General features: G+C 40.8%; 1 protein-coding gene across 1 annotated transcript in view; it reads left to right on the top strand.

Moving 5' to 3' along the window:
• The window catches only part of dock1 (dedicator of cytokinesis 1), a 303695-nt gene extending 281457 nt beyond the window's left edge, over positions 1–22238 (top strand). Inside the window, exons 47-52 of the mRNA XM_034707590.1 lie at positions 7353–7490; positions 13198–13340; positions 13796–13994; positions 16658–16838; positions 19262–19413; positions 21378–22238. Of these exons, the coding sequence (XP_034563481.1) occupies positions 7353–7490; positions 13198–13340; positions 13796–13994; positions 16658–16838; positions 19262–19413; positions 21378–21473 (909 nt within the window). The 3' untranslated portion in view covers positions 21474–22238. The remainder of the gene's footprint in view (positions 1–7352; positions 7491–13197; positions 13341–13795; positions 13995–16657; positions 16839–19261; positions 19414–21377) is intronic.
• The last annotated feature ends 384 nt before the right edge of the window (positions 22239–22622 follow it).

The following is a 22622-nucleotide window of genomic DNA, read 5'->3' on the forward strand; positions in this document are numbered from 1 at the left end:
TGGAAGAACTCCTCCGAATGTGAAAAGTTAGGCTCTTTTGTTTGTGGAACCTTTCGTCTCCGTGCAGTACAATGACTCACACAGGAACACATCAACGTTATGGGCCTCTCTTCTTTTTGTTTTAGGCTTGATCTCTTCCAGTTGCTAATATTTTACTGTAGGAGCAGAGCATTTCTGTTTCTTCTAATCACTATTTTCTATATAAGTTTGTTACTCCACTTTTCATTCATTTTTAAAGATATGTGAACAAGGGGGGAAATGTAGGCTACGTCTGAGTGAAGTAAAAGATGTCAAAGACGCTGAGGGAAACCTAAAAATAAACGTGTTGCTGCGTCATTACTCCTGGAAAGAAGTGAGTATCACACATGCATTATATCCGACAATGTTGGAATACTTATAACACCTATCAGATATTTATAAAACCATCTTACAGAAAAAGCTTAGGGTGTTAATGGGATTAAGGACACTTTTCCTTCATAGCTTTGTGTACCTTCTGTAATGATGCTCAGATAGCAGGAGCCAAATCCATTTCATCATCAGTTTTGAGGTTTGGGACGGACCAAAATAGTGTTCGAAATCACACTGCAATTTTGAAAATGATCCTCCACCAACGCTCTGTACTAATTAGCAGGAGCTTTGTTGTACTCCCATGTCATATAAACAAGAAGCTCAGTCTCTAACAGCTCTGCCAGGTTTAAAACGTTTTAAGAGTTTGAAATCATGGTGGTATGTTTCTCCAGTAGAGGAGAAAACGACTCCAATGGAGTTGTTTGGTGTGATCATGAAAGCTGCATGTCATAAAAAGAAAGCTGGAATGCACAGAGAGCTTTACAGATATGACTTAGTCAGATTTGTTGACATGAAATTCTATCAGCTGCCTCCACTCCAAAGCCAGCGTGCTTGTTTATCTCGTCTTGAATCCTACTAAAGTGAGACAAATAAAGGCAAGTCTGCTCTGGTGCACAAACTAAACGGTTCCAATGAGCACACATTGTCTTCCTCGTCGAGTAATTAGAGAGGAAATGAGCTACTGGAAATCAGGAAATTAGGTGTCGTAAAAGACTCCCCGGCAAATATAAAGTATCTGTTCTATCTATAATTAGTAGTCCATAGAGACAGAGGCCTAAATTAGTACCTCAAATTCCTCACTGCAGAAGGATGCACTCATTCATGAAAGGGATAATGTGTAGTGAGCAGGTGGTTATGAGGATTAGAATCCCAACAGGGTGAGCTCTATGCTGATGCTCTCCCTGCCTTGACTTTCCATCTATTCACATGAAAGTGAGGGGAGGTGTGCTCTCCCAACCTCAGGCTTTGGCATTCCATGTAGGCACATGAAAGGACAGGGAGCTCCCAGAACAAGGCCAAACCACCAAATATAACTTATTGAATGCATATAATCAGTTATTTTGATCGAATATTATATAAGTTCAAAAATCACATTTAACTGAACATTTCCATTGAAAGTAAATTTAGACAAAGTGAATGGGTCTTCTGCAGGAATATTCAATGTATGTTGCCTTTTTTTATTTATTTTTTTTACTTTATTTATAAAGTTTTGGGTTTATACAACATATAAACATGAACACACACATCGACAATTTGAACTCGTACAGACAATACCCACATTAGCCCCACCCACCCCCCCTACCAAGAGCACATCCTAAATACAGAGCAACAAAGGAGATTAAGGAAGAGGAATAAACAGAAATAACCAAAATGACAAGGCAACAGATGGTAATAACAAAAAAAAATCTCTTTTACTGTATGTTGACTTTTCTGTCCTCATTTAGCTCTCCTTCTTCCAGAGCTTTGCAGTTGACACACCTTTAAAGGCAAATGTCAAAACTTTTAACACTCTTGCTATGAACACTTCTGCTTATAATTTAAGTAACTTTGTAGTGTTCATGCACTCACTAGCTCTGCAGCTGTTGCCTAGACTACAGGACAGGATCTTGCTTCTCTGCATTACTGTCATTATTCACCAGCACCTAAGACCAGCCTGAGACCAAAAGTAATGTTTTTTGTACCAATTTTGAATGCTACAGAAATATTTCTGCCACAGTGTCAACAGGCAGAGGTGAATCAGCAACATTTTTTCCCACAAAATGATTCAATATGACGTGTGGGATCCCGTTCCCCCTGGTGTTGCTTTTTCAAGTAATTAACACAGCTAGGTAACAGAAGTTGTTAAAGCTAGCCCAGTGACTTTTAATTAAATAAAAGATCTAATTGTGACTAGTTACATATTCATATGCAGGTAAACAAACTCTCTTTCTCTATGTTTACTTTTGATAAAGGATTGAAGCTTTATCATCCACCTATTACACTTATAGTAGAGGTTGTTTGAGTTATCACTGGCTGTGTACTCCTCCGAGACCTCTCTGACCTCCATGAAAGGTCTTAATATGTCATCATAGCCTTAATACCAGCCTTCTCAAAGGTAATTCGTCCTCCAACACTACAAGCTGTGGCTCAGGAGTCCTTTCACTGGGCACTGGCTCTTAGAGTCAGTGATGGTATTAAAACAGGAAATGTCATCCCTCATGTGTATTCATAACGAAACGTCAATCTGAAGGTATCCTAATGGGGCAATAGCCTCCATACTTTCTAGATCACATCAAATATGATTGGCTTTTTTTATTTTACACTAAAAAGTTATGAGATCTAATTATTAGTACTAATTATTTACCCTTGTATTCAAAGCTGCACTAAACTGGTTTTGGCCACTAAGGGTCTAAAAACACTCATAGAAACTGAATCCGTAGTTGTTGGTGTGTAGCCATTTAACTGCGACTCCACTGGTGTATCTCTACCTAACAGAGATTAAGTTTGTCTCCAAATGAGGTCAAGATGTAAGATGGTGTAGATAATTTGGCTTTACTTTTCTCAGCTGAGAGCAGGTGGAGACGCCTGGAATATAACGATCAATGGCAAAAGGCCAATCACCAATCAGAAATTGACATTTGTAATCATGTGGCTCTATACATGACTTAAGATTGTTGCGCATGATGACGGCTGGATTTATACAAAAAACATACGGAGTGCCAGTTAAGCTCAGCAGTTAAAGCGCCTGACTTGTATACAGAGGCTAGAGTCCTTATTGCACCATCATCCCCATGGACTGCATAAAAATATGGATGGCACAACAGCTCTTGAAGTGAAGCCAAAACTTTTAGAGCTCCCTCTGGTGGTAATGCAGTAGTGGTCACAAACCCAACCTCCTCCATTATAACAGATGGAACATGGGTCAAACTAGAAAACTAGAGCACAAGTCGGATTTCTCAAACATGCTCTCCGTCATACCAATCAGTTCTTACCATGCAGATACATGTGTTGAATTTTCAGGCACTTGAAAGGTTCATTACCATCAGATCAAGTCTGTGGATGCCTTAGCTCCACATGTCTTCTGCACAATATGTCAATGCCATCAGGGTGGTATTTTGGCTTTACTTTTTACAATGGGAGGAGAAGGAGGTGTCATCCACATAAAAACGGTCAACGGTCACTCCTTACATTTGCTGTTTCTCTTTGGCTACCTATCAATTAATGACACAGATGTCCCCAAATAAAAGAACGTAAAGAATCCAAAAGAAACACATCAATAATTGAAGCCTATACTTGATCACTTTATTGCACAATGGCAGTTAATGAAAATACCAAGTCATGTAGCAGAACTACTGCTGTTTTAACATGTGCCAGTTTATCTCTGGTAACTTATTTACACCTACCCTTGTGGCATGTGTCACTGTTTGTTGACATCAAAGGTTGCAAACACTTTTATTTTAACAATGCTAAATCACATCTTGGATATAATTTGTGTTCTTATCAGACCCTGTGGAGTTTTTATCTGCCGGTGAAACTGATTAAAATTGCTAATAGTGCCTCTGTATGACTCACATAAGCAAATGAAACCATCAGTAACAAGATTCACAATCTCTATGTTGTTATTTTGAATGCTTGAACCAGCTGAGAGAGGGTCGGTTTCAGACCAGACTGAGAGGACATTCAAAAAACTGTCTTTCTTGTAATTTCTCAATGAGTGACACAGGGTGTAAAATTCACACCCGCCAGTGGCCGATGGAAATTGTTTTTATTGCATGTGAGGTTTTGTTTTCATACTTTCGCCCATTTCTGCTGACCGTCTGTCGCGCTGTACTTGTGTTGTGATTTGGTACATCTGGAACGGAATGATGTCAGCTACTGGAGTTCTATTTATTCCCAGTGCTTGAAGAAGCATGGTGGGAAGAGCGTTTTAAGGAAGATATGGCAGCACATTCCCGGCATGAAGCCACCACCAACAAAAAGGATAAACAAAGGAGGCAGGAGACGATCAAGAAGAGGAACAGAGAGCTAAACGGAGTAATGTCACCATACAACATTTCAAAGAAAACTGGAAAGTTGACGAAGCTGGCCAACCTCGGTTCTACAAAAATGAACACACAAGAATAAAACCCAAGCAAAAGTTAATTTTACGCCCTGGAGTGACACATTTGATTGTTAAAGGAACCATGATGATATATTTTTAAATAAAATACTACCTCCACATTTATAGGACAAGATAAGATAAGTGAAATGATTTTTGCCCACAAGGGGGCGCCAAAAAACACAAACCAAAAGTTCCTTACTGTAGCTTTAAGTTTGAAGAAAGACATGATTGATGGAGGGGCTGCCGGTCTTCCAGGACCTCCCAAGCAAGACAGAAAATCAGACCCATAGTGCATACTGAATGTTGCACTTTTTTTAATCCTATGTATTTTTGCAGTATGCATCGTCACTCTTTGTAAGTTAACCTGTAGTTTTCTAAGAGTGCATCCTCAGGCCTCCATCTGTGATTGACTGATATTAAAGCTGCTGCCCCCCCCCAAGCAGATCAGCAAGCGTAATCATGATAGTGCCGGACTCATAACCAATCGGAGGATGTAGTAGGGGCCGCCCCTTAAGAAGTGAGGATTGGAGATTAGCTATGACTGGTCTGTAATAACGGGAACAAGGGGAATAAAAACATTGCTTGATACAAAGGCATTGGAAAACTCAGAGATTCCGCAATAGTCTCACATTACTCCACTTACTAATGAGTTCCAATGGGTATTATGACCTTTTCTCCAAACCTAGCAGAAAAAAAGTTACATTTTTACATCATTCCTACCAGCAGCAGCTTTAACCTCTTCCTCACGTTATGTAACATCTCCACAGCTGTCCTTTCTGTTTTACTGCAGAAGAGGAACTTTTAAAGAAAAAAAAAGTTGCCACCTGTTATTAAACCACTGAATGTGTGTTAGCAACCTTGAGCCTAAGTGTCTTCCTCTGTGAGCTTATCTCTGCGCAGCCAACAAACAGAACTCTGTTGCCATGCCGCCACTCAGTCGCTCTCAATCATCCTCCAGTCTAAAAAAAGATGTGGGTATCCTGGGAGACGTGAATCTTGCCTCCGCTTTCACTCTCGCTGTTTTCTTCTCCCTGTTTTTTTTTCTGTCTCACAACACTCAGTCCCTCTGACTCGCCCCCCTCCTCACCCAACTCACTTCCTCCTTCTCCTAACTCCTTTATCTTCTTCCTCTTTCGTCTTCTCTTTCCTTCACCTTTTCTCTCTCATAGCCTGCTGCTCTGCTCCCCTCTCCTCTCCTCTCCTCTCCTCTCTCCCCAAAAAGGTCCCAGCGGTGATGATGGAGGTGCTCAATATCAGGGGAAATCCTCGCAGGGTGTCTGTAGCCTGCTCTCATTTATCTTTCTGTGCCAGAGCTTTGGATTTGTGGAGCAGAGTACAGTAAATGAAAGTGAAAAATCCTGGATTTTTGACACTATGATTCATACTCTGTGTCTGTTTTCCAGCTGATCTGCTCTTTTTTTGTGCTTGTCCTATTATAGTATGCTGTTTAATCTATTAGTAGAGTGTGTTACACGTGGCCGCAAACCTGAGGGTGTCTGACTTTTCAATCAGTAACCTTATAGATGTGTGCTCCTGTAGCTCCTTGTTAATAAGCCCACTGCATGTTGAAACGTGCGTTAATAAAACATGCACCGTACGAGATTATTGCCAAAGCTTGCATCACGAAAAACTGAATTGATGTTGGTTGCCAGCTGAGTGAAGTCAGCTCTGACTGTAGCCCGCTGTGAGGGGCCAGTTTGCCCTCAGAGGAAAGGAAAAAAGGCGGGCAGTCTCCGGGGAATCGGAGGTTAGCACACACACACACAAACGCAGAGTCTTCCCTGGCCTGCTTATTCTGCCAGATACTTCACACACCTCTTTCTACTCTGAGAGGCTTCTTTTTGTTCCATTTGCTCAGGGCTGAGGTGAATTTGTTAGCTGTAAAAGCTACTGTACGTAAAAAGGAGACACTAGATGCTCTCTGCAGATTTGAAATGTGCAAATGCACCATTCTGACTGCGACCAATTTGATACAACATTTGAATTAAACCCCTTCTAATGTGGTTTGTTTTTCTGTGTTTACTTATTCATAAGCATAAATGCATAAGCTTTAACTTGAACAGTATTTCTCACTTATAGCAGTGAGGGAGTCAGGGAACGTTTTCACAGTTGCCATGGGGAAAGAAAGGGTTGGCTTTCACCACTTCTGACTTGAGCATCTTTGCTGGTTTCTCCTGATTTATTGAGCGATTCCACACCGCCTTTTTCGGAAAGAAAGCTGGCAAAATGCATTCAAACACCTTGCTCCGCAAAACAAAAACATAACCTGTGATTTCAACCAGAAGAGAAGAAAAAAAAAAACTAATTTGCAGGCACCCCGAGGGATGTTTCTTCCTCTTCTTGCCAGGTTTAGTCAGCAGAGCTTGCTGACACCGACTGTGGCTCTGGGGTTTCCTAATTACTAGTTTTCTGCAGTTTCAGTCGCTCTGTCTCCGTCTCTCTCTCTCTCTCTCTTTCTGTCTACCTGAGCTGCCTCAGTTTAGAATTTGCTGCCTACAGTGTGAGAGGAAGCAAGAAAAGGGTGCACTGCGTCTGTGTTTGCGTCAAAGTTTGAGAGGAAAACATCCATCACAAGCAGAAGATGTTTGCATGTGGTCTGTCAACGCTGCCTCATCACCTTGTTGAATTTACCTGTTAGGATGTTTGCTGTTGGTGGTGGTGGGAGGAAGGGGTGTCATGGCAACAGCCTTCTTAAATAATGTTGGTTCCACCTGGTTAAGGTTGTAGTGAGAATTCCTCCGTGTGCACTCAGACTCGTGCTCATGCATGGTATGCGTGACAAAGAAGTCAAAGGTTACATGTGTTAAATTGGATATGAAGGATATCAGAAGAACCTACATCCAGCCTCTTTATTTCTCCAGGGCATGTTGCATAAAGGTTTCTTACGCTTGTTTTCTTTTTTTTTTTCCCCCACCTCCACCAGATCCCGCACCTCGCCGAAGGTGTTCGCATCCACGGAGAGAAGGTCACTGAGGCGCTGAGGCCTTTCCACGACCGCTTAGAGGCCTGCTTCAAGCAGTTGCGGGAGAAGGTGGAGAAGCAGTACGGAGTTAAGACCCTGGTAAGAGCTTTTGTCTGTTTGTGACCTTTCTGTTACATGAAAAGTGCACCGGGCTGCAGTCTGGAAGTTTGCAGCTGGCACTAATGGAACCTGCAGCTTTTTCTTGTGGTGTGTTAACCGGAGATTGCTCGGGATCGGAAACGTAACTTGTATATGTGTCTTTGAAATATATCAAGAAGTAGTAATAATAGTGACATCCCCATACGCAATACAGTTAAGGAGATTATACAGTATATGTTATCTGTTGTTTGTGGTTTTCATCAGTGAGTGCTTCTCTGTTTGAATTTAGATTGCTGGGTTTTTATTGTATTGCTTCATTATAGTTTTGTAAAGTGCAGCACTTAAATCCAAGAAGAACTTTCCAAAGGGGATAAGAAATAGTATTATATCCTATCTATTTTTCTAAATTTTATCTTATCATATTGTATCAATCATACAATAGCATGTATTGACTTGTCTTCTCATGTCTTGACTTGTCATGTCATGTATTTTTGTGTCTTGTCTTGTATTCTTGTGTCGTGTTGTGTGGTGTCTTTGTCGTGTTGAGTCATGTCTTTTCATGTCCTGTCTTGTCTTCTTGTATCGTGTTATGTCGCGACTTTAAGTGTCTTGCCTTTTGTGTTGTGTCTTGTCCATGTCTTGGCATGGCTTCTTGTGTCATATTGTTTCATGTTGTTTCATGTTGTGTCATGTTGTTTCATGTTGTGTCATGTTGTTTCATGTTGTGTCAAGTTGTCGTGTCGTGTCTTTTCGTGTCATGCCTTCTTGTGTCATGTCTTTTTGTGTCTTGTCCTCTTGTGTTGTGTCATGTTGTGTCTTGTCTTTTCGTGTCTTATCTTGTCTTGTGTCGTGTCTTCCTGTCTTGTCGTGTTGTGTCATGTCTTTTTGTGTCACGTCCCATCTTGTCTTCTTGTTTTGTGTTGTGTCATGCTTTGTCTTGTCTTTTCGTGTCTTATCATGTCTTGTGCTGTTTTGTGTCATGTTTTGTCTTGTCTTGTCTTCTTTTGTCATGTTGTGTCTTGTCTTGTTGTGTTGTGTCAAGTTGTGGCGTGTCTTTTCTTGTCTTGTGTCGTGTTGTGTCGTGTCTTCCTGTCTTGTCATGTTGTGTTATGTCTTTTTGTATCTTGTCTTGTCTTGTCCTCTTGTGTTGTGTCATACCGTGTCTTGTCTTTTCATGTCTTATCATGTCTTGTGTCGTTTTGTGTAGCGTTGTGTCTTATCTTGTCTTCTCGTGTCATGTCTCGTCTTGTCTTGTTGTGTTTAGCCGTGTCTTGTCTTTTCTTGTCTTGTGTCATGTCATGCATTGTCTCCCTGTCTTGTCGTGTTGTGTCATGTCTTTTTGTGTGTTTTTGTGTCTTGTCCTCTTGTGTTGTGTCATGTCTTTTCGTGTCTTATCTTGTCTTGTGTCGTGTCTTGCTGTCTTGTCGTTTTGTGTCATGTCTTTTTTTGTCATGTCCCGTCTTGTCTTCTTGTGTTGCCTTGTGTCATGCCTCGTCTTGTCTTTTCTTGTCTTATCATGTCTTATGCCGTTTTGTGTCGTGTTTTTTCTTGTCTTTCCTTCTTGTGTCATGTTGTGTCTTGTTGTGCTGTGTCAAGTCGTGTCGTGTCTTATCTTGTCTTATCTTTTCTTGTGTGGTCTTGTGTTGTGTCTTCCTGTCTTGTCGTGTTGTGTCATGTCTTTTTGTGTCTTGTCTTGTCCTCTTGTGCTGTGTCATGCCATGTCTTGACTTTTCATGTCTTATCATGTCTTGTGTCGTATTGTGTCATGTTTTGTCTTCTTGTGTCATGTCTCATCTTGTCTTGTTGTGTTGTGTCGTGCCGTGTCTTATCTTGTCTTATCTTGGCTTGTGTCATGTTGTGTCTTCCTGTCATGTCGTGCCGCGTCCAGTCTTGTCTTCTTGTGTCGTGTCATTTCGTGTCTTGTCTTTTCGTGTCTGGTCTTATCTTGTCTTGTGTCTTCTTGTGTCGTCTTGTGTCGTGTCTTCCTGTCTTGTGCCGTGTCATGTATTTTCTTCTTCTGTCATGTTGTATCAAGTCTTTTTGGGTCATATCTTGTCTTTTTGTGTTGTGTCATGTCGTGTTCCTGTCTTATAACACTGTGTCTTGTCTTCTTGTGTCGTGTCCAGTCTTGTCTCCTTGTGTCTTGTCTTTTCGCGTCTTATCTTGTCTTGTGTCGTGTTGTGTCGTGTCTTCCTGTCTTGTCATGCTGTGTCATGTATTGTCTTCTTGCGTTGTGTTGTGTCATGTCTTTTTGTGTCTTGTCTTGTCTTGTCTTGTCTTGTCTTCTTTGGTCTTGGGTTAACATATCCTATCATATTTTCTCACATTTTCTCACATCTTACCATACTTTTTTGTTTTTGTAACATACGGTACCTTGTTTAACTATATTGTATCCTATTGTTTCGTATCGTATTACATTTCATCTTATCCTGTCTTACAGCGTCCTGTCCTATGGTACCCAATAGTAAAATGAAATATTGGATTGGATTTTATAATGCTACATTATATTGTGTTATATTTAATCCAGTACTTAAGAGTCTGGTTTTCTTATTCTTATGTTTGCTCAGTGATGCAACTTTACTTTTTTTTAACACATCAGTTATAAAACTGGTGCAGTACTTTTTCACCCATACTTTTTTCTTTTTCTCTATCTTAAAAAATAATTTTCTTGTTCTTCTTACTATTGAAGTGTTAAAATGGACACAGGATGTTCTGAGCCGCAGAAAAACATTATTCAGGCTAAATCTTTAATGAAGAAACTAAATGAACAGCTTTCTCTTGCCTTCAGTAAAGCTACAGGAATCACTTCACTTCTATACCTATGTCAAAATCCTCACAGTTCAGTTCTACTTTTCAATCTATGTCCAGATTAGTTAAGACCACAGGGATTTAAAGGGTGTGGGTGAGTGGTACAGCTAACTGCAGAGTGCAGTGTTTCTTTTTAAGATGTACCTCTCTGTGCAAATACCTATTTTGAATATACAGAAATTGAACATGATAAAACTCAGGGTAAGACTCAACACCTAACAGGCAACAATCATTACCTTAAAATGACACATCGAAGAACTTATTACATGAACACAATCCACTTTTTGAGTTTCCAGACCCCTCACAGTAAATCTTCAAATCCACTCCTCTTTAGCATGTCAGCCTGACTTTAACTTTCAGCTGAAGTCAGCTCACATATAGGAGAAAGCTGCCAGGGACTTCCTCCCATCTCTCACTTCCTTTACGGATTTAATTGATGCTCAGCCAAGCTTTTCCCTCCATCTTTGCCCGAGGTAAAGGAGGCCTCGCTCAATTTGAAGGGAGAGGTTGGTGACCTTTCTCAGGAGAGAATAGCCATCACTTTCCAGGATGTGATAATAAGGTTATCCTATCAGTTATGTGATGGCCTCTTCCTCCGCTCGAGAGGACTCTTTAAATGCAGACGGATTCATTATTAGAGCTGCTGTCACCAAATTTCTTTTCCTCTTACAGACTCTTTTTTTTCCAAAAGTACAGAAAATAATAGCACCATCAAAGTTCTTTTTATATTTCTTCTAACTTTGTGTTGGATTGTGTTGTTATGTTCAGAGCTCTGAACTGTGTATTGGCTTCATTGAATTTCCCAGTCTCCTTTTGTAGAATCCCTCACCTCATGTTGTAATGAAACAAAGCAAACACTATAAACCGAACAGCTCTATATCGAGACATTGACACTTTGACCTACTATTTCAGAAGTTTTTTCTAAAGAAAATAATTAGTGGCGGCTTAGTTCAAGTCTTCACTGTTTGCTAGCCACTGCACTGAAAAGATATATACAGTATATTTGATGAACATTTCATGAAAGCTTAAGGGAACAAGTTTCAGGCTATCAGACATCTTATACAACCAAGAGAAAATCTCCGTCTGATGTTTCTCCACATTCATCTCTACAATAACCTGGACTGTACATTATTTGGAATCATTTCAGTAGCAGCTGCGACGACAGACAAATGGATGAGTTACTTTACGTTTTAAATGAACATAAAACAAACAGGGCCAAGGACAATGTGGAGTAATCAATAGGAAATAAAATAGATATATAAACGCAGTGTTAAAAGCATGGTGTCTGTGGCGTCGCCGCGTCATTCATGGGTGTCTGCCAAGACGTTTAGATGCCCAGCGATGGCAGTCGCCATATTGGAAATGCTAACTGTCCATCAACATGGAAAAGCAGGCTAGGAGTTGGAACTAATTCGCTACATGCAGATTTATGTGCAAATCTTACCCTTTGCATTGTAAATTCTTATGATTATTATAGCATCCGTGACATCACCCATCTGTTTCTGAAGCCCTCTTTTGAAGCCTTTCATAGGTGGTAGCCATATTGGAAATGCTAAAGTCAACCTAACATCTGTCGAAATAGTGTGAGGTAAAGAGGCGGGGTTTGAGCCTCCTAGCCAACAGCTACAGTGTTCCTGCCTGTCAATCAAGTCAGATATACCTCTCTCAATGGAAAGTCATAATCTTAATATCTTTGAAAGTGCTGCGTTATTAAAAAAATCACGATCCGTGCAGTGTGTGCCGATCGAGAAATTAGCTATCCAGACTACACTCATTTTTTGAACCACTCTGTGAACATGTTTATTTCTGCTGTAAAGACTGGCTTTTTTTAATTAGTGTGTATGTGGTTTCCAGTACTTCCGGAGCCAGCCTCAAGTGGACACTTGACAAACTGCAGTTTTTAACACTTCCGCATTGACTTCACAAGGTGAAATTCAGAAAAAGTTTAGCATGGAGCAAATGACGAGCTTCGCAAGTGTCCAGGATACACAGCCAGAATAAAAGCATTGTGTGAAACAAGGGCAGTCAATAAAAAGGACAAAACAGACAGGGCTTTTACTTTGAAAACCATACAGGAAGTTTAATTGTTCATTATATTTTATACCTGTTTAAACAAGGTCGTTAAGCTGTTTATTTTAGTCCGAGACACGCTTGGCTTGCAGTTAAAGACAAGCCTTGTATTATATAGATTCTCACTGGCAGTGTGGAAGCTAACTTTGAAAACCAAATGAATAAGCCCCGCCCACGGCAGGAAAACGGGGACAGAGCAGAGACATTAGTGCAGCAAAAGTTGGAGAGGATGCTTATGCTGCTGAAATAAAACAAGCACACATGAGTGACGTAATTTGCATGACTGAAGTATTTTATGACTTTCTTTTGGAGTGTTTGAGGGTCAAGTTGAGGTAGAAGGCCTTCATTCCACAAAACACTGCTCATCTACTGATATCAGCTCTCAAATATCAGTATGTTTTTTCTGTTTAAATTTTATTGACTACTGAATATCGTTCAAGCTGCCCTAACAAGCACTAATGTGACACAGCCTGGAAGACTCTGTCTTGGTAGATTTTGCTTTGAGTCAAGATGTCTTTAATTGTGTTTTCCTATGACAATAGTCTAGACATATCCAGGTTCAGCATCTTTTCTTGAAATGTTTTGTTCTAGTCACTGGTAAATAAAGCTTCAAACAGCATACCCAGCAGTCAAAGAATCATAAAGTTATAATTGAGGTCACAGGGGCTACATCAATTTCTTTCTACAGTCAATAAATACAGCAATAAAGAGCAATGTTGTTGCAAACTACTCAGAGCACATTTTATTTACCTACAATGAAACTGCTACTTGCCATTCATTGACTCTTAACGGATTTCTTTGTGTTTCGTTTCTTCTTGTTTTTCATCAGCCTACAGCAGATGAACGGCGGGGGCCTCGTCCTCACTCCATGGTGCGCTCCTTCACCATGCCCTCCTCCCAGAGGCCGCTGTCTGTGGCTTCAGTCACCTCCATCTCCTCTGACAACTCCCCCTCCAGGCCCGGCTCAGACGGGTAACACTTTGTTTACTGTTCATCAGGCCATAAAACACCATGCATCTTCCTCTGCTTGGTTTTGGATCCCTGTCTTGTGATGCACCCTGTCATTATTTCACTATCTCAGTCTCAGGATTCAGATCTAACAGAGAGAGAAAATCAACTATGCTGTTTAGTTGAGTTCATGAAGACTGTGTTCCTGTTATAAACCAGAGAGAAAACACTCTTGTCTAGTTTGCTCATACGCTGCCTCTGATGGAGGAGTGCTCAGCATCTCCTCTGGCATGAGTCGGTGCATTACATAAAAGTACAACGCTCATTGCAGGCTGTATTAAAATTAAAACATCCACACAACTCTCAGACTTGCATCTCCATCCAGTGAAAGATTAATACAGCGGCGTCAGATGTGCAGCCAAAAGAACGAGACGAACGCTCGTTTGATTGGACCTTTATTGTTATTCTCTTTCTTTCAGCTTCGCCCTGGAGCCGCTCCTGCCAAAGAAGCTGCACACCAAGTCTCAGGACAAGCTGGACCGCGACGAGCCTGACAGAGGAAGCAAGGACAGGAAGAAGGAGAAGAGGAACAGCAAGCACCAGGAGATCTTCGATAAGGAGATGAAGACGACAGAAATCCCTCTGCAGCCGGCTGAAGCTGTCATTCTGTCAGAGACGGTACTGAAAAGTGACCTGTGCACCAAAGCAGCTCTTCCTCTTCGCTTCCTCTCTCCATTCTTTTTTAAATCTGCACATTACCTACCTTTACTTACTTTCCCAGGCAGATCTGTACCCTCCTGCTCTCCTTCTCTTCTATATTTTAGAGTTTATTTTTTTGCAGAAAAGGCTGTATCAGGCGAAGGATTGTCCTAACGGTTAAGTTGTAGGCTGCCCGGATTTGATTCCAGCCTGCAGTCCCATTCCCAGCTTTCTCCCAGTTTCCTCCCCTATACACTGCCCTGTATTCTCCAATAAAGAAAAGGCTGATTGGAAGATTCACATCATCAAGATTTGCAAATTAAGTCCTTTTCAGTCTTTTAGGAACAGAAGTCAGATTTTTTTAGTCCTCCATCATCCCCTCAGGGTGAAAACATCTGCTTCTGCTACTCATTCAGAAAAATCCATCAACACATATAATGTCTATATACCCACTACCCAGTGTACAGTATACAATCATATCTGGGTTTCACTTTATCATCATTTTACACCCAATTTTCTACTTTTGACCATCCTGAAAATTATTATAGATGTCATTTTTATAGGCTACAAATAGCTCAGCTTACTTTTATATTGTTCTTATTAAGATAGAGAAAGGGAGCTGGACTCTGTGTTGGAGTAACACAATGCCTTTTTTGATCCTCAAAGAGTTACTCAGCTTTCCATTTAACATATTCCCAAAATTACTATCCTTTCTTTTTTGACTCAGGAGTTTCCTCCTCACATCACATCTCTCAGTTGCCTCTTACAGAATACAATTCTACAGATTTCCACCATCGTTACTAGGGGTGGGAGTTGATAAGATTTTATCAGTGTCAATGCCATAGTTGATTCTGCTTATCAATCCAATTCCTTATCAATTCTCCTAACGATTCCTGAGTATTTTTTTTAGGGGAAAAAGTAGTTCTACACAGTCTTCCGCACCAAAACGAACCATTTTATTTTTTCCCAAATTATGTCTGCACAAGACTGAACATGAACATATTCAACTTGAACATACTGAACAACAGGTTCATTCTCAGCTGCATGAGTCCAGACGTGGAAGCTTTTCCTCTCCATCTTTCTTCATGTTTGAAGGAGTTCTGCGTCGCAGAGCGTGTGACGTAATGCAACATAATGCAACGTACAGCAACGTGATGTGACGTTGTGCTGTGAAATGAATTGTTAAGAAGAATCGATAACATTTGAGGTTTACAATTCCGATGGAATTTATCTATTGGAATCGGTTCTAAGTCGGACCGGTTTTCGATTCCCACCCCTAATCGTTACAGCCTTGTGTTTACAGATTGCACCCTGAAACAGCATGATATTGGTGTCCCAGTGTGTGGTTCCACATCGCATTACGGCGTTGTGGAAGCGTAAGAGCCACGGCTTGTAAAGGAACTGCGGGAGCGTCATATCACACGCAGTCAGACGAGCACATACACAGAGTGCTTTGACGCTACACATTGCCGCCGTCTTGCCCCCCATTCCACCTCTGTTACTGTCTCAGAGGGTGGATCAGTGCTGGAACAACTTTACCCAACGGCCTGCAATGTGTAACAGATGGTGGACCTTTTGTAATGAATTAAGAATAAAAATTATCACCTTTGCGGGACTTCTGGGGCTCTGTAATTCACACTTTTGCCTTTGTCTTAACATTTCCCTTCTCAGCATCACATTTCTACCACCTCCTGTCTTCTCTTCTCTTTGCATTCTACATATCTTCCCCCCACAGCACCCCCTCCTCTCTATATATACGTCTCAGGTATCACTGCATGCCCAGTGGGAATGCTCCCTGACGAGCAGCATTAAGATAAGAGTAGGAATGGGATCCAAAAGAGGCCCCTGGGAGCTGTGGAGCCGTCTGGCTCCTGATAGAAGCCTCCTGCCTAGGGGGTCAAGGGTAGAGCACCCAGAGGTCTCTGGTAGCCCCCCAAGAAGCTGTAAGAAAACACAAATACAAGAAAGAGCTTTTATAGCCTCAATACAAGCTCCACTTTATGTTTTAGTGTTCCAAAAGACAAAAAAAAAGAGCCCCTGACTAAAGTGTTTTGTTATTTTCAGTGAGTCCCTCGTGGCTGGCTGTTTCAGGCTGGCCAATTACAAAGCTGTTTGTTAATGTAGCCTGCAGTGGAGTAGCCCAGAGGACATATCTTTTTATATTTAAATTTCAGCCATAATAAAGCTGGGGGAGCGCTGTCCTGCATGCAAACAATGATTTGTGGCCACACATTAAAAAAGTGCAAACCAAGAAGCGCATTTATCCAACGGTTTCTCCTTCAGGAATACAAATAGTGTACTCGATATGTGTTCACACACACACACACACACTCACACGCACGCACGCACACACACACACACACACACACACACACACACACACACACACACACACACACACACACACACACACACACACATACGAGTCCCAAAGGAGATATGAAACCTATTTTTCTCTTTTAAATGATCCTCTATTGATCCTTTGTTATATTTTATCATCCACTGGACTCATTTGCCACACCGTAAATGTTATACCCGTCTCTGTTTATTGACTTGTTGTGTAATTTAAAATGTTTTATTCCGAGCTCTCGGTCCTGATTCACTCTCTGACTGTGGTTATGCCTCCCCTTTTCTGCACATAGATCAGCCCGCTGCGGCCTCAGAGACCCCGGAGTCAAGTCCTCAACCAGATTGGTGTGGACCGCCGCCTCTCTGTGTCCCCTGGACCCACGTCTTCTTCTTCCAACAACCCCTCCTCCTCACCAGGACCACCACCCATCACACCCAGGAGCAAGCTCTCCTTCAGCCTGCACACTGTTTCCAGTAAGAAGGAGCCTACTTTCCTCTCATTAAGGCTGCTGTTGAATCATCTTTGGACCGGAGCTTTAACAAGCCCTCTCTGCCTCACCCTGACTTTGTTGCATCACTGTTACAGATACAGTACATTGGTGTACAAGAAGATGCTCTATGTGACCTAAATCTAGCCGCTGTGTAGCTTGTTAGTTAAACTTTTTTAAATGGCAGAGCAACTCAAAGCTATCAGTGCATCAGTCATACTTCTAAATGTATCTCTTTTCACTGGGATGGTTGCTGACAGAATTAATCAATCTTAACTTATATAGCGCCAAATCACAACAAATGTTATCTCAAGACGCTTTTCAAACAGAGCAGGTTTAGATTGTACTCTGTTATATTATTAACAGACCCAACATCAAGACAGGGTGAGATCCAGTTCCACTTTACATACAGGACCCAGTCTTATGTCATCTTAATCCACCATGAGCAGAGCACTTTGCAGCATTTAGCAACAAACTTCCTTTTAACAGGCAGAAACCTCAAGAAAAAACAGACTTGTGTTGGACAGTCTCATCTCAGTCTTATCTCATCATAATCCATCATGAGCAGAGCACTTTGCAGCATTTAGCAAGTTACAGATAAGGAAAAACTTCCTTTTCACAGGCAGAAATTTCAAGCAGAACCAGACTCATGTTATACAGCCATCTGCCTAGACCCAGGCAGATGGTTGTCGGATAACAAAAGGATCACACATAATGGGCTCAGTGTGTTTGAGGTGTTCATAAGCAAAAAGAAAGAGTAATATAAAGAGTACAGTTTGTGCACTGGTGTAAACTGTTCTCATCTCTACCTGAGATGCTGGGTGCACATCGGTATTTGACAGAATCATTTTCATTCCAGCATCTCTCAGTCCCAGGATTCTTGTATAATTATCTGCACTCATAAGAGGCCCGCCATCGATTCACTATTGCACTTCTATAAAGTCAGGGGCCTGGGTGGAAAATCAATTTAACAGAGGCCATTGTGTGCTGACTTTTATGTGACTGCACGGGTCAGTCTCCAAAAACAAAGGATGCTGTCCTTTGAATAGGACAGAACTTTACTATAAAGCATCTTAACTTTTTTAGCTCCTACAATAAAGAACAAAATCTTTCACATTATGTGCCCTTACTTTATATTGAAGAAGTTTGATAGGTTCAGCTGGTGAGCTGTCATTCTGTGCACTGCTCTAGGGCTGGAGTTAAGTATATGAACATATATATATGTATTTATGTATATATTTATTCATGTGTATATATATTTATTTATGTATATATGTATATTTTTTTGTGTTTGTATGTGTATGTATATATATAAATTATATATATATTTCATGTGGATATATATTTATATATATACATTATATGATATATAATGTATACATATATATCCACATAAAATATTTTATGTGGATATATATGTATACATTATATAAACACAGAAATATAAGTGTTTATACATTATATAAACATTTATATATATACATTATCTATATACTCAGAAATATGTGTATATATACATAAAAATATGGATGCAATGTATATGTATATTTATATATTTTTTATGTGTGTTCGTATGTATATATACATTATATATATAAATATTTTATGTGGATATATATTTATATATATACATTATATATACATATATATTTTATGTGGATATATATGTATACATATATACAGGGAAATATGATTATATACACATTATAGATTTTTATATATATATATTTTATATTTTTGGGGGGGTATATATATATATATATATATATACATTATCTATATACACAGAATATATGTGTATGTATACATAAAAATATAGATACAATATATATGTATATTTATATATTTTTTATAGCTTTACTTTCAAGTTATAGAAATACTAGGCTCTAAGGTCTTCTGGAACTCGTTTGGTTTTTGTGGGTCTGACCTCAGAGAAACCACTGTCCATGGTCCAGTTTGTATCATGCCTGCAACTATCAGGAGCATAATGACAAATTATGCTTGTTCAAGAATCTAAATCCAGAAGCCCTGCGACACTATCTATCACAAGACAGCCGATAAAGTGACCTACAGTAGAAGGTAAAACTTGGTAGAAAGTGGGTCACATTTATGGCATTGAATCAATCAAAGTCATGTTATATAAGATGCTGCTCAAGGTGAAGGTAATTCTGAAGACATTATGGTTTACACTTACAATGCCAAAAATCAAACTCTTTTTAGCCATCGAAGATGTCATAGGACTGAACTCAGTCCGCTCATGATAACTGCATTGATCCTAATGAGTAAAACGGCCCCCTCTTGAAGTCTTGTTTCTTTATAACATTAGACATGATTACTCGTAATGACCTAATAGTCTGTTTCAGGGCCCAGCAGCACTGCCCATAATGACGACTGTGCCCTTTCTCACAGGTCTGGAGCTGAACGGTATGGGGCTCTCCGACAAAGGTGAAATCCCTCCTCCACTGCCGGTGAAAGGAAGTACGGCTGATTACGGCAACCTGCTAGATAATCAGGACTTGACGAGTCCCACGACGCCTCCACCACCTCCGCCACATCATAGGGTAGGTGTTTTAATTAGGGCTGAGAGGAGCTCCGTAATGATGCGTGGCACTTTTTAATGAAGCGAGAGGCCGCTTCACACTCTTGACATTCGGGGTTAGCCGCCTCCTCTATCTTTTACCTTTATACCTCCTGTGGAAAAGTGCTCACACGTTCACGTCTGCATGTGTCTATTCATGTTTCACACTGTGCTGGTTCTGCATTTGTGCCTCATTTTGGTAATGTGTGCCACAGAAGAGTGTAGACATCAGTCAGTTAGCAGTGACGGCCTCCACCCACCTGTCCATCCTACTGTTATTTATGCTTCCCCCCCCTCCAGCCAGCCCACCGCTCAGACGTGATTGATTGGATGATTACTTTGCCTCTCACATCCATCAGGAGCCCCCCTGCTGTTAATCAGCGGCTCGTCTCTCCACACTCACCGGCGTCTTCGCTCGCCCATCCTCTTGCCTCGCCACTCGGTTAACTAATCTTATTTATCCGCTGTCACAGCGCCGTGGACGGGTAGTAAAACGCAGCCTTTGCTCGCAGAGTGGCAGCACACTGACAGCAGTGAAGTGAGAGCAGATGTTCTTAGACTGAGTGACAGCTGCTCTTCACTTGTAGTCCTTGAGGGAGGAAGGGGTGAGGTCACTGAAGAGCACTACTGCTTGTAAGTCGTCTCTGGTTGTGAACTCTGATGTGTCAGAAAGAGCAGGTCAGGACACAATGACTTAGACATTTTTAATTTTTCAATCAGGATTGAATAAATATTTTAATATGATAATAGTAAGAGGTGTTGCAATTTTTTTCACCCTTCCTAGCACTCACACCAAGATCTGAGCAGATACAGACCCCATTGATATAAGTGCAATTAACAATAATTGTTTAACAGCAGCAGGCCTGAAATCCCACAAAGGTGATGGACAAGAAAATGATCTTGCGCACAAGTTATGATCTTGTCTGGGGCGCTGTTGGTGTAGAGGGCTAAGTAGTGCCCCATGTTCAGAGGCTAAAGCCCTCGTTGCAGCGGTTGCAGGTTTGGCTCCTGACCTCTACCATTTGCTGCATGTCTTCCCTCACTCTCTACACCCCACATTTCCTGTTACTCTTCACTTTTCCTATCCAATAAAAGCAAAAATGCCCCAAAACATAACTTTTGATCTTGTGTGAACAAGCTAACAAGTTGCTTAGGCAGCAGTTGTGTACCCTCTGAGGCACAAACATTCACTTTGGGCTCCACACAACATTTATTCTGATGAAAACGATAGCATAGCAGGTCACTTAAAGCCACCTTTGGGCTGGGTAGCTACATATTTATCTTGTGCACACATGATAACAACCTGTGCAAACAAGATCAAAATGTTCATGGGAAAATTTGCAAACTTTTTCTTGTTTTATGGAATCTGTTAACAACTTTAGAGATATGAACTCACCTTCATAGCCGATAAAAATAGGAATCTATAGTGGTTAGTATTGAAGTCCAATGACAAGTCCATATGGGGCGGCTGTGGCTCAGTGGGTAGAGTCGGTTGTCTATCAATCGGAAAGTTGGCAGTTCAATCCCGGCTCCAGCAGTCACAGCAGTTCAGTGTTGTGTGAATGTGTATGAATGAGATGAGCTAATACTGATGGTTCTTTACATTAGCAGCCTCTACCATCAGTGAGTGAATGAGTATGAATGTGTGAATGCGACGATTAGTGTGTAAAAAGTGCTTTGAGTGGACAGACTAGAAAAGTGCTATATAAGTACAAGTCCGTTTACCATTTACCCATATTCTATATATCGATTCCAAAGGTATAGGTATCGGTATCAGCCCTGAAAAACCAATATCAGTGGACCCCTCTTGTATAACACTGGATGGAATACTGTCTTGCTGTGTAGTACCTGTAAAAAAAGATCTATCAATCAATCAAAGAGTGACTGCACTTTTTTGTCCCTGTGAGAAAATGACAAATTGAAGGTAGCTCTGCTTTCTATTTTCAGCATCTTCCTCCTCCTCTGCCCAGCAAGACCCCTCCTCCACCTCCTCCCAAGACCACCAGGAAACAGGCCTCCATCGATTCAGGAATTGTACAGTGAACAAAAGACTCTGACAGTAGGACCAAACAACACACTGACAACGCGACAAAAAAAACAACATCAAGTGTAAACGCTCCCCCCTCTCTAAGATGCAGTTGTTCATACCCACACATTCCTCGCTCCCTGTCCCAGCTTGACAAGATGAATACCTCACTGCAGCCCGCCCCTTCTTATCATCATCTTTTTTTTTTTTCTCTTCTCTTGTGTCGCCTTCAGTTTGACGACGATGCAGTCTGCAGCAGGGAGCATGTTGCATACATGAGTAGTCACTGAATTTATACGCGCTGTCTCATATACCACTTGGAGACTTTATCAGGACTGTCGCACAGATAAGCTTAGACCGCCGACTTTCCAAAAATGGCCAAATCTCAAGTATACGAGAGCTCATTAAAGAATAATTCCTCTTCTCTTCATATTCCCACTATGTACAGAGGTTTGTATATAGGATTTTATTTTATTTCAGGTTGTTTTTTTATGTGATTTGATGACTTTTTTTGTATTAACGTATCATTAGCTTAAGTGGCATTTATATGAAACAAAAAAGGGCTGGTAGGTTTTGAATTGACAGGGACTTCACAGAGTTGGATCATGGATTTTATTGGTGACATTTTTGGAGTGCACATACAACTAACTCCTATCGCATTATCATCGTTCAGACCTTGTCCTAGATTTGCTGTAACCTTGGATTTCAGTAATATTGACTTTTCCTGATTCACTACTGACATGACTTCTGAATAAACTTTCAAATGTATGTATTTTTAAGAATCCTGCGTCTGCCTCATTATTGCGGTCTACCTCCAGAGATGCTGGAAATAGATGCGGATGTTATCTATACGGCTTTCTGAGTGACAGCCATCAACACCAGTCTCTTCATTACCACCACACAGTATGTGTTACTCTACAGAATGACTTCCATATAGACTAACGCAATCACATTTACATAATGTGCCCGCATCAAGCCATCCTTTCTCGTTTTCCCAAGCTGAATCTGGTAAGCAACCCACGTTTGAAGAATAGCTCAGCTGAGAAGATGAGCCAACAAACCACAGGAGCCAGCTTTGTCCTTCTATATGCATTTTAAATGCTGTTTTTATGGAAACTCCTGAAGCTCATACTTAAACTTCTTTATTAAAAAACAGTGGTTTCTCC

Source organism: Notolabrus celidotus, chromosome 18, assembly GCF_009762535.1.
Source record: "Notolabrus celidotus isolate fNotCel1 chromosome 18, fNotCel1.pri, whole genome shotgun sequence".
NCBI lineage: Eukaryota > Metazoa > Chordata > Actinopteri > Labriformes > Labridae > Notolabrus > Notolabrus celidotus.